We start from the raw sequence: 12,713 nt of genomic DNA, 5'->3' as shown, positions 1-12,713 counted from the left end.
TTATGCCAGTACCTCTGCACAAGCAGGATATCATTTTACTGCCATATTCTGAAGGCTACCTTAGTAGCCAAATAATGTAAAATAGGTTTATCATTGGTTTAGACTTTTGCTTAATGAATTAATCCTTGTTGTTGTTTTTGTTCTTTTACTTTAGATTATCTGCTGGAAGCTGTTCACGGAACCTCCAGTTTCTACCTCATAATAATAACATCACACCGTTGTACAGATACCGGTGTGCTACAAGCTCAATTGAAAGGATCTGGAATTACATACGCCTAAAAACTTAACCATGAATTTAAAAAATATGCTTATACTTAGCGCGGGAAGGCCATATAAGAAAATAGATAAAATCGTTTACCCGCTCTCGTACTTTTGATTATCAAAACAAGAAAAAATAATAGCATTTATGCTATCAAACTTTAAACTGAAAACAGAATTTACTCCGACATCTAAAAACATTTTAGAGCAACCTTGAACATTGTTTTTAAATCTGCTAAATCTCAAGCTTATACGCATTCCTATAAGAGTAAGAAGACTACATGGTAAACTCAGCTGATCATGCGAAGTGTAAAGTTAAAAAAGTGCAAGAACTTTTATTAATAGCCTGCCCATTAATTAAAAGGTATGCACTGATACGCAAAATGTCAGAACTCACCATTTCTGTTGGTTCAATTTCTCGCTCTCCATCGGAACCAGCGCTACCATGTCCAACTGAGGCTCTGTCGACCTCCAAACCACTCTCCGACGATGAGTTAGATCCGCCATTTTTATTCTCATCTGGAACTGTTAAGTTGGAATCCGCCACTGTAACTGCTCCCGCCGCCTCAGATGCAACATCTGTAGAACCTGCTTGCAAACTCGTTGCGTCTTCGCGGTCCAAATCCATTGTTTATGCGCAAGATTTTGATCAACTGGTCCACAAACGCTGTCAAATTTAACTTGAGAAAAACACTTGCAAATTCTTAAAATCTAAGCTGTATATCTTGAAATGATTTCAGAGGCATTCCTTACGGTATTGACTTCTTGAATTTCTTTGCGATTACCTCATTCAGCAAGCAGTGATCTTCTTTTTTGGTCTTTTGTGTAGATCACTTCTATGTTTTCGTGAAGAAGTCCGCCATTTTTATCCAATCACTGTCATAGCAACAATTGCCTCATTCAGGTGCTGAGAAAAGCTCCCTTGTAGCGTGGGGTAGGACGTGAGCTAAATACCGAACTGGTGTCCAGTACTCGTCGACCTGTCAAGCATCTTCCAAACTAAGCATCCTCGGAGTCGGAAAGGGCAGTTAGTTAGGGCGGGAGGAAATAAATCCGGCAAAAAAATTGAAGCCTCGAAAATTTACAAGTAAGGCGGGAAAAGCTCCCGGCTTACTTGTATAAAACTTTCGACGCTTCAATTTTTTCAGCGTTTATTTCCTCACGTCCCAGCTAACCGCCCTTCCAGACTCAGAGAATAGACAATTTTTAACTTGTTAGTATTGAGAACAAGGCGATTTCATAGTATGCCCAAGCTCGGGTAATTCGTCAACTAGAAAACCAAACTGACTTTAAGAATCGCTTGTCATTTCCGGCAAAGAAACATACAATAATACTCTAGAGAGGTTCAGACTGAAGTCACAAACCAGCTCATAAGGTAAATTTCTTTCCACTTCCGTCGGAAATATGCTAAAAAAATTCACGCTTTTAGCCAGAGGGGCCCTGGACCAAAAATATAATAATTAAAAATACAAGACATCGTGACAATGGTGATTGCACCTCTGTGATTACTTCTTTTTTACCCAAAATAAGGAGGGAGGGGTCGGGCCCCCGGGGGTCCCTCCCCTAGATCCGCTACTGGAGGCTAACGTGTATTGTAGAGATTGGGGCGAGCAAAAATCGAGAGTGGGCATTGTTAGGATAACTTGTTTCAAACAAGAGGACTTTGAGACGAAGTCCAAACTTGTATCTAAACAATAGACAATAATTCTGGTAAGGTATCAAGAATTGCTTCTGTTTTTTTTATGGAATATGCGTAATTTTTCCAGTATGAATATCAAGCCGTAAAATCACTTTTCTTTTCGATCAGCCCTAGATGAGCCCGATAGGGGTGGCCCTGTCCTGTAGCAGGGGCCCGGTGACTAAGCAGAGCATGAAGAATAAATTTTACTTCACCGTGGTATGAGTATAACAGAAGTTAATTTCAGCGTCTAAAACCCATTTTTCCGTCTTTTATAATGCCCAAGAGCGAGTCAAAATCCCGCTCAAGAAGCAAGAGTGGAAGTCCGCGTCGAAAACACAAGAAAGATCGCAGTTATCGTCGGAAAACGCGGAGTAGATCGCCGAGCTCGACGCCATCTTCGTCGAAGAAAAGTCGCGATCGTTCACCTCGCCGACGCTCGAGATCACCGAGAAGAAAAAAGCGATATTCTAGGAGTAGGAGTCGTTCTCCTAGTGTTGATAGATTTGGCCGATCGATAGTGAAGAGAAAAGACGATGACCCCGCTAAACGAAAGGAACTTGAGGAAGAGAGACTGCAAGAAATGGAACGGCAAAGAAAAATGTAAGAGCAAGCTTGAGGATGTGCAATTTAAGACTTAATTAACGTGTGTCGAATTGTTTTAAAATGTGTTAAGGTCTTATAGTCCTTTATTGTGAAGGTTTTTTTTTTTTCTTAAACGAACTTGTTTCTTTTGCATTAATTACTCCATTGTTAGACCTCTTTCAGTTCTTTTTGTCTGTGTGCGGAGGTCTGCTTTTGTATAATTTGATTGGTTTAATTCTGGTACTGAAAATTGACTTAATTTAAGGCGTTTTTTCTTGAAAATCCAGGTTAAAAATGTTGTTGAGTTTGTGTTGTGATGTAATATCACATTAACAAAATGTTCCCCACCCTACCCTGCCTGTCAACATTGGTCATGTACCATGCCAATCACATTGCAAAAACTAAAGAAATTTGAAGTTGTCACAATAAAATTAATGAGAACCCTGTACAAGGTTTGAAACTTATGATCTTTTGCCCTTGTTAGTCGAGCTACAGAGAAAGAAAAGATGATCATTGAGGAAGAAACACAAAAGCGAGTTGAAGAACTTGTTGCGAAGAGAGTTGAGGAGCAACTTGCAAAGAGGAAAGATGAAATTGATGCTGAAGTTATGAAAAGAGTCGAAGAAGCCAAGAGTGTTATGGAGAAACAGATGGTTGAAGAGTTTGAAAAACGACGACAGGAGCAACTTGAAGAACAGCAGATGAAAGAGGTGAAGAATTTAATTATTATCTTATGTCTGGAAGTTCAAGTTCTAGACTGATGGCAAAGGGGTGTGACTGAGAACGAAAAAGGTCTTGTATTTTTTTCCCTCTGATTGTAAAATTTCCATGTCAACTGTTCATATGATTCACTTGCACAGGAATAAAATTGGTGCTATGTAGAGGGGTTCTATAACCAACAGTCACAGATTCCCTTCAATTCTGCCTTTTGTTGTCCAGAGGTCTTTTTTTGCTTGTGAATGTGTGTCGTTTTTCTGCAAACACTCAGATTATTTCCACAGATTCCGGTGGCGATTCAGTTCAGAAGGAAAACATTGTCAAGAACAGTCAGTCTTTCCAAGCATTTGGATTTAAACCTTCTTAACTCTCTCTTGTGCCGATAAATCCTTGAACTTGAACTTGACATTCAAACATTCAGAGTTTTACAAAAGACTGCAATCTTTCAAGAACTGCGCAATTTTTGAAATTGCTCAAAGTTTAGGAACTTTCATCTAATGGAAAAATTATTTAGCGCACCTCTCGTAGGAACATTCCACCTTGAGCCACCTCTAATAAGTGAAACTTTCTGGGAGAGTTCAAGTCTTCACAGACTCTGAAGGATTTCTTCGCAGAGCCTTTGCTTGGAGCATTTCATAGGAATTGTTAGGCGGAAATGTGTATGTATGACTGGTATCAAACCGCGGTTTATGTGCTTCATGAAGCAATTTGTAGGCATACATTTTCTAAGTGTACAAATGTACATTTATGCAAGATTTGTGACTGTGTTGTGTTAACTGGTAAGATGCTGTTTCAATTTGCTTTGATTGAAAAACTGAACTTGTACATGTATCACAATGTGGTATACTATCAGAGAAAGAATTGTTATAATCATGGCTAATGCAAACAGGGAGGGCACCAAAATTTCTTGGCATTTGCTGTTTTGCCTTGCATTTTCTGTTGTCACTGGACTGGCTTGTATTTTAGTACAGTATGTCGTTGTTGTTGGAAAAGTATCATTACCTTTACATTTTAGCGACAATTTTCCATAAGAGGGAACAATAAAAGTTCTGAATTTTGGTGCCATTCCATCTTGTTCTTACTAAAACTTATTTGATGGTGGTGGTAGAATAAACCAGATAACATCCTTGTAAGTGATGTATTTGGTGTGGTACAGTACCATGCTAAAAAGGTGAAAATATGTTGAAAGACATATCTTGAATGGTAACTATTTTCCTTTCTAGGAAGAAGAGCGTCGTAAGATTCATCTTCTTGAGAACAAAGTTGATGAACTTCAAAAACAACTTGATGATGCCAATCAAAAACTGGTACGTTTCCTACTAGTTGTGAGATGTTCGTAGATTCATGCAAATCACTGTGTCAGGTTGTTGGATAGTTCCATGTAATGACTTAACTTTCTGTGAACTCTAAGCCTTACCTTCATAATGGATTTCACAGGATTTTGAAATGAAACCTTACTACAAAAGTTTTCATCACAAAAAAAAAATGCAAAGTCACAGTGCACTGGAACACAAATGGAAGTTTTGGTGTCCTTTGTAATCCAGTATACCTGGTACAAACAACATTTTCTGAAGGTTTTAAATCGCTAGCTATAATGTTAGCAGTTTTCAGAAATTAGCCCTCTAGATGAAGTTGTCATGCACATCTCTTATTGCCCTCTGACAGTTTTTGCACCAGGGCTGGCACCTAATTTAAATCTTCCTGAAAGCACTGCACTTTTCTGTTGAGTCTTTGATTGGCCAGTTCTGCAAAATTGTAACCATTCTAGGTTAGCATTCAATCCTACTGAAAGTAAGGCTTTAGAGTACATACAATTCAAACCTGTTCAAAGATTTTTTTCCTCCTTGATATTTGGCATTTATTTACATTACATCATAATTGACATTACTTTTGATTGCTTGGGTTTTGTTTCATGTTGGCTAAGGGTAACCAGTCGTTTTGCCAACAAGTTTTTTCACTAATGACAAGTTTGCTAATGTCTCATATTAGTAGAATTAGAACACTAGGGACTGAAAACACTATTTCACATTCTGTAAGTGAGTAAAAAGTAACAGATCTTCTATCTGGTCTACAGATGTAAGTGAGCTTGCCATTAGTGAACCCTGAGGCAAAACGGCCTTAATACTGGCTAAATTGAATCCATTTGCTTCTGGGTTTTGAACATGAATACATTGAGTTGTGCATAATGTATTTAGTAATCAGTTCTATCTATATTTGCTTTAGCTTTAGTCTTTTGAAAACTAAAAGAAATTGTACTTCTATTTCATCACACTGCAGGAAGAAATAATCTTGCATCAGTGGTCAAGTTTGGTTTGTTTTTACTGATCTACACTTGTAGACCTTTCTAATGTAAAATCCACCATGTTGAAAATGGCGCAAATGTGGCTCAATTTATAGTGTTGTGTGGGAATTCAGTGTCCTGCAATTTCTATAACTTAACTGAATATATTGAAACTGATTTCAGTGATAAAAGCTGGGACATATAGAGTTAGGCTGTGGCTGGAGTAATTATTACTCCAGTCACAGCCTAACTGAAAATTTTCATGACACTAAACGACACCATAATGTTTCAAAAACACTTGAAACACTTTAACTACAACTGCTTCCAGAACATCTACAGTACATAGTGTTTCTTGACAGACAGCAAAAATGTACCAATGAAAAGAGTTAGAGGAAGTTAAGAAATTCAGTTTCCCCCACAATCACTGATCTTGCACCAGGTGTGCCCCATTTTCTTAATGGCAGATTTTACCCTGGAGATGTCTGTTAGTTGACCCTTTTACTACTTGGAGGGCCTATTGAAAATGTCCAGCATAGAAACAAAAGTTCGGTCATATGCATGAAGAAAGTAGACCAAACGCATACACCTGAACTTTGGTATAAACAAAAGTCTGCAGCAAAGGGGTTAATAAAGTTGCCATGGTTACAAAATCCTCTAACATTTTATAATGGTCAGAAAGAGAGATTAATTATTTTTGTTACTTTCAACTTTTGGTGGGAGGTGCGGGAGAGAATTAAGGCTGTAGAAAATGGAATTACAACATTTGGGGGAAATTTTCATTGTTCCTGTTTCTTGTTGATCCCCATTTGCGATATTTATACCCAAGTTTCCAGTGAAATTTCAAATGTTATGTTGTTTTTTTTGTTGTTGTTGTTGTTGGTTTTTTTTTTTTTTTTGGATGAGCATCTCTTAGATTGTCAGTGACCATGAATATAGCAATCTGTTTGTGTAACAAGTAAGGTGTCTTTGTTCAAGAGAGTTTGAAATCCCTGTTCTACCATACATGTATGCTAATCAACTGGCCTGCTTGCCATCAGGATTAAAATGGGCAGGATGATTAAATCATTTCATAGAACACATTTTTATTATTTTCATTCTTTTCTTTCCCTTCGTCATGCAGGCAGAAGAGCGTTTGGCGATGGTCGAAGAAAGGAGAACGCTAACTGAGCAGAAAATGTCCCTGGAACGGGAAATCAAAAAGCAGGAAAAAGCTGCACAAGACCTCATTCTGAACAAAAACAGGAACAATCGACAGAAACTTACTTTTGGATTCAAGAGCAAAGCAGCCATGTAATTTGCTGACCAGCCTTACTACAGTCAGCTTTGGTAAAATGAATTTCCCAGAGGTCATTATCTAGGGTTGAAAAATGATAGTGGTTTGGTCTACCAGATGCTGGAGGTCCACACTGTCCATGGGAAAAACAGCCTAATGCAGGCCATGGTATTTTTAATTGGTTAATCCCTCTTTCTCACTTCTATTTTTATGCTCTTAAATTAATTCTCTCCCCTTCGTGCTTTCTACTCTAGTTTTCAAGCACTGAATACCATATAGAAGTCCTAAATCTTCTCCTATTTTTTCTCCTTTTTTCCCATTCATTGTTCTTTCTTCAATAGATGCCTTTCCCCTCAAAATTCCTGTAAATAAGTTGTCACATTAAAGGTGATGTTCATCATTATCTTATAGTTGTTCTTTTTGGTACGTTACAAAGCAGTAGTTTTTGATAATGAATAAATGTGTAGAAATCATTATCTTTCCTGTCTGTTGTCTTTTGTCAAGGGCATACAGCTTATTTAGGCTGGTGGTGAATTGTGATTTCATGTCTACAGAGGTAGAGGAACTTACATGGCAGCACAAAGATATGAATTTTATTTTGAGTGGTAAAAACAATATTTTATGATTGAGTGTAGGGAGTGTGTAAAATATTGTTTCTAATGCAAGAAATAAAATTCATATCTTTAAGTCACCATGTCATTTTCTCTATTATCTATCACTCATCATTTTTACTGACTGTTAGTGCAAACAACCAGGAAATGATGTCATCAGAGGATATAGAAAATCCTGGATGTAGTTTCATATGACTTTAAACCTCCACCTTGGTAATTCTTCCTATCACCCTTAGCTTCATTCAGTAATACTGTTAACGTCCCATGTGGAAGAGTTGTCGCCCTAACTGTTTCCACTTATACTCACACAGCATTTGTTGTCAAACGGAGAAAACACAAATTTAACGACATTTTGCGTTGACGGCAAATGTGTTTGTGCAAATATTAAAACACTTCATGTTTGTGCAACGAAGTTTCTTAAAATGAATTGGTCTGGACGTTTGGTCTTTAAAGGGGGAGGGGGTTAAGGACTCATTAAGCCACTGAACTGCAATTGTTTACAACCATTATATTTATTTATCGAAAGGATTTCAGTGGTTTGTGGCCAATCAAATCAAGTTTAACTCACTAAAAGAATTTGTACACCAAAACAGTTCCTGATTGCCGAAAGAACGCAGTGGACCAAGCCCCACCGTCAATTTATCGTGCCGAATTTTGTGAACATGCAAAGTTTCATAAGAATCCGTCTCAAACGCTTGGAAGTCATGATGCCATGATGACATTTGTCAGGGGTGCGATGAATTGACAAAGGGAGGTGAGCATGGTAAGCCTTGTTTCATCAACGGACTGCTGGTTTAAGGGAACGAAGGCTCGGGTACTTTTTGACGGAGACAAGTTTGTCCCACGTGGGCAAACTATCTCGAACAATAAAGAGATGAAGAGTTAATTTAAATTACAAGGAAACTGAAATAATCAAGCGCGAGCACCCTCTGAACGCAACCTCGTGTATTCATACTTGATAAATCCGAAATATTATAGAGTATCGTATTTTAAGTAAATAGTTTTTGTGGATTTGAGACGTTTCCGGCCGTCCAAGTACCGTCGGAAACGTTCGGTTGATTTCCGAGGCAAGCGTTTTACTTTCGGAAGTGGTTGATCACCCATTGATGATTGAACATATTTTACGTGGATAATTATTTTTAGACACCTTTTGTCTTCAAATAGTCTTCTGGAAAGCCCGTTGGAAGTCAGGATTCTCAAATAATAATTATAGACTGTTCACAGCCCTCTGTTTTGTCGTATTTTTTTATTCGATCGTTGAACGCGCGGATGGACGCCAGCGCAAATCTTGCTTCACTCTCAAGCCCCACCCCCACCCCCGCGTGCTTCGCGCTCGCTTCATCAATGAATAGCAACCTGTATGCTGAATATCATACCATAACTGTGATTTCTTTATGACATTTATCTGTTGATTGTGATGTGTTCTAGGGTAGGACACCTAAATCTCGGAATCCCTCTCTCCACCCAGGTAATGGGGGTAACCTGCTGGTGGGCTAGGATCCCATCCAGAGGGGAGTAGAAATAGTCCTAGTCAGTTCATGCCACTGAATAAGTTCCGGTTGTATGAGCCAATGGTCTGATGCAGACCTAATTATCGGAGCAACCTTACAGAGCGCTGGGGGGAACCCTGCAATGGACCAATATCCCATCCAGTAGGGGCGGGCGGGTAGTAGCCAAACTCCTTGACACTTGTGCTCGAAAGGCTTTACTTTTTTATGTCTTCGCCTTCACTTGTCATAAGTTTAATTTTTAATTGCTAAGCCGAGGAGCCTTACCTTGTGCCTTTGAACGAACTAAAGAATTACTTAAACGAATATCACGTAGCATCACGAGCCATAATCGGGGACGGAGACCGTAATCCCTGGGATCCGCGCGCACCTATGATATGGGACAATTTTTCTATTTTTAGAACAAATTGCGCCATCCTGACGTCATATATCCGCGCGGATCGCGCGTGAGAGTTGAGAGACCTTGCGAGATAATCTTGCGTATTTTTCACAGCGATGGCAGGGAATAAGGCAGGGAATACGAACCAGGGCGCTTATATGTAGTTTTATGCTCTGAGCTAACGGAAAAGGTGGGTTTTTCAGGGTCGAAAACAAGACTTCAGTCTCGCGCTGGGAATGAATAATAAGATCTGCTCGCGCTAGTTGTAAGCTTACGCGTATGTTTTTGCGTTTGTTCTGACTTGAGAATATAGCATGAAAACTCTCTACTCTGGTATCGAGTTAATTTGTGAGTTTCTCAGACAATGGTTAATCATAACCAAAACCTGTTTTGATGGTTTCTTATCGGACGTTTTCACACTAAAGACGGATAATCCGTCTATTTATATCCGTCCGATTTTCCGTCTATATAGACGGATAATCGGACGGATAAAAATAGACGGATTATCCGTCTAAAATGAGCACCGTTCCGTTTTCACACTAAGACGAATTATCCGTAATGGACGGATAACCCGTCGTAGACGGATTATCCGTCTCTAGTGTGAAAACGGCCATTGTTCCTGCTTGTTTGGTGAGTTTTTGAAAGGAAAGTCTGACGCGTACAATTAGCTCATTTGCATAGTGCACCTGGCCTGGTTAGCTCAATTGGGAGAGCGCCGGACTGCTGTGCGGAAGGTCGAAGGTTCGAGCCCCAGACCGGACCAACACTCAGGGTCTTAAAATAACTGAGGAGAATGTGCCGCCTTTGTAATTACATCTACAAATGGTTAGACATTCAAGTCTTCTCGGATAAGGACGATAAACCATTGGCCCCGTCTCACAGCACTTCACTGATCTGGTTCTTGTGGGACGTTAAAGAACGCATGACACTGTTCGAAAAGAGTAGGGGACGTAGAACCCGGTGTCACGGTCTATCTGACTTGTGCCGATCATTGGTCTGGGGTGGGTCAGGTGAGATCATACATGGACTGAAGTGGCTGCAAAGTGCGCCTTCGTATGCTGACGTCCGATCTCACCTCTCTGGTTCCTCCGCAATTCAGCCTCTGGCTGCAAGGGAGGAAATTGGCACCAACTATCTATCTATCTATCTATCTATCTATCTATCTATCTATCTATCTATCTATCTCCTTGGGTGCTTCTCTTTATCTCTCCTATTGATGACTTCGGTACAATACACACAACGTTCTCTTACTGCTACTCTTGACTGGTTACAGCAATTACTACAACTACGAGGAGCTAACTCGTCTCGTTCCTTTTAAAGGGACAACACGTCATCCATCAAATCAATGTCAATCTGTCAATTAGGCTAACGTAATGTCATGCGAATAAGGTTCTATTGCGACTAGGCGGCAAGCTACTTAGCATATTTTCCTTGGAGGTTATCGAGGTTGACTAAACATTTTCTACCTTGATTTTAACCGACTATTCTTAAGTGCTTGACCTAAATAAGGTAACGTGAGCAATATAAAAGTTACAATCTTCGTTCTTACCGATTAAAAGTTTAGGATAACACTAAGTTAAAAGATAAAAGTTGTTAAATATTTCATACAACATAAGTGTTACAAGGAATGGGTTTGCAAACTCCCAGCTTCGTGGGCGGGATTTCCAGTTAACACTATCCATCTCATTAACTGCACGTGCTCTTGGTACAAACATCCTCTAACGAGGTGCTGCTGCTATTGTAAGGAATCTTTTCTTTATTTGGGTCGAAGGGTGAACTAGGAATAAATTAATTAAACATAGCTATCAAACTCCTTGAAAAGGTCGGTAAAAAGTGCAAGGTTTGACTGAAAAATTGGACAGGAGACTAAAAATAAGTTAAGAAGTCTAACGCGACTAATTCCAAAAAGAGCGCTTCAAAAATCTAGATTTCAGTTTATATTTCATTTTCTCGATCGACACCCGCGAGTAAACAAACGAGTTGCTGGACAACCCAGCTGAACCGAAAACATGTAGTGCAGCAACGGTGCTCGCAGAACATGAATGTACCAAGGCATCCTACAAAGAATCGGCTAACAAATTATTTAAGTAGATACTACATTCAAAATAGTTAGATTACATGGCACTATTTCCAGTGTAACAACAGTCAAGTAATTTACACATATTTCGCTGAAGAACTAGTTCCTAGGAAACGCAGCACCTGCTTACACATCAACAGCGATATAAAGAAAGGCAACATTTTTTTAAACACCTAAAATATTCCAATGTTATATTTCGAATGACTCATCACCTATTTCTTAAAACATTACCATTAACTTTTTACCCATTATTACAACGAATAAATATGGTTGGAAATTTATATCTTGCTTGCATTTTCATTGTTTTACCCTTCCGGTTGTTTTATAAATTTTTTTGCATTCGCTTTTACACCCAGTCGTCTCAAACCTATCATCTCTGTTAACATTTTTGGCTTTAGTCTTGAATTATAAATGTCTACTTTTGTTTTTGTGGTGGCTCTGAAAGGAGCCTTTTTAAATGGCTCCACAGAGCCGTTTTAAAATTTTCTTGAACTTTTCGTGCGAGAAAGAATTATTTAGCTCTTATTAACCGAGCTGGAGGTCTGTATGGGAGAATCTTGACCGAGGTCGTGAGTACAGACCGAACGCAGTGAGGTCTGTACACACGACCGAGGTCAAGATTCTCCCATACAGACCGACTTAGCTCGGTTAATAAGACGTTTATTATATGGCAAAGAAGAAAACTTTAATTCTTTTAATGTAACTGGTTTGGGGACATTTTGCTTGCGAACGGCGATGAGCTTAATTAAAACTTGCCGAAATTTGCTTGTCCTCTTTACTTTTTTTTTGTCATCAGGCTATTTGGCACTTCCATAAATGATTGAGAAGAAAATAATAGAAAATAGTGCACATCTTTGTATTTTAGTTTGCTACTTTGTCAACGCAAAATGAAACCGGTCTAGATGCCGGTCTAGATGGGAAAATCTAGACCGCGGTCAATATCGATTTCAGCCAATCAAATTCGTGAATTCGGTAGTTCCCAGTCCTTGTGAGACACAGCCATATAATAAGTTTCTTTTATAAGTTTCTGATTTTACTAGGCTGTCGATCGAGGTCATAGAGTATGCGAGGTTTCAAATTACGGGACTACTTTCGGAATAATAACAGTTTCATCAGACGTGAGAATTGTGGACGCTTTTGTTTTTACTGCGATTTGGGTGCGTTTCAACAACACTCACGCTCTCGGGCATTGTGTAATTTTTTCAGACAATAAGGTCACCCCCCCCCCCCTGCCGCCGCCCTCCCAAGGCCGAAGGTACCCGTACGCCTATGCGATTTCAAAACCCATTTAAACAAGAATACATTATTGAATGTAAACACGTTACCTGACTTGAGCCTTGAAAAAC

The 12,713-nt window shown here is 39.2% G+C and overlaps 2 protein-coding genes across 3 annotated transcripts in view; one reads left to right on the top strand and one right to left on the bottom strand.

Moving 5' to 3' along the window:
* LOC145493288 (dynein axonemal heavy chain 2-like) overlaps nt 1-1,438 on the bottom strand; it is a 74,169-nt gene extending 72,731 nt beyond the window's left edge. Inside the window, exon 1 of the mRNA XM_081472713.1 lies at nt 656-1,438. Coding sequence (XP_081328839.1) covers nt 656-886 — 231 coding nt within the window. The 5' untranslated portion in view covers nt 887-1,438. The remainder of the gene's footprint in view (nt 1-655) is intronic.
* A 664-nt stretch (nt 1,439-2,102) lies between these two features.
* LOC145493360 (uncharacterized) lies at nt 2,103-7,195 on the top strand. 2 transcript variants are annotated; one of them, XM_081472822.1, is made up of 4 exons: nt 2,103-2,539; nt 3,006-3,231; nt 4,462-4,545; nt 6,640-7,195. In XM_081472822.1, exons 1-4 carry the CDS (start codon nt 2,214-2,216, stop codon nt 6,811-6,813), a joined length of 810 nt encoding a protein of 269 aa, XP_081328948.1. In that variant the 5' UTR covers nt 2,103-2,213; the 3' UTR covers nt 6,814-7,195. The 2 variants fall into 2 exon arrangements, with proteins under 2 accessions (XP_081328948.1, XP_081328949.1); XM_081472823.1 differs by lacking the exons at nt 4,462-4,545; nt 6,640-7,195 and adding an exon at nt 3,523-4,455.
* Nucleotides 7,196-12,713: the final 5,518 nt, after the last annotated feature.

This window comes from Orbicella franksi, chromosome 7, assembly GCF_964199315.1.
Source record: "Orbicella franksi chromosome 7, jaOrbFran1.1, whole genome shotgun sequence".
Classification (NCBI taxonomy): domain Eukaryota; kingdom Metazoa; phylum Cnidaria; class Anthozoa; order Scleractinia; family Merulinidae; genus Orbicella; species Orbicella franksi.
Note: the sequence above shows the minus strand (reverse complement) of the source record. Positions and strands in the feature narration are given on the sequence as shown.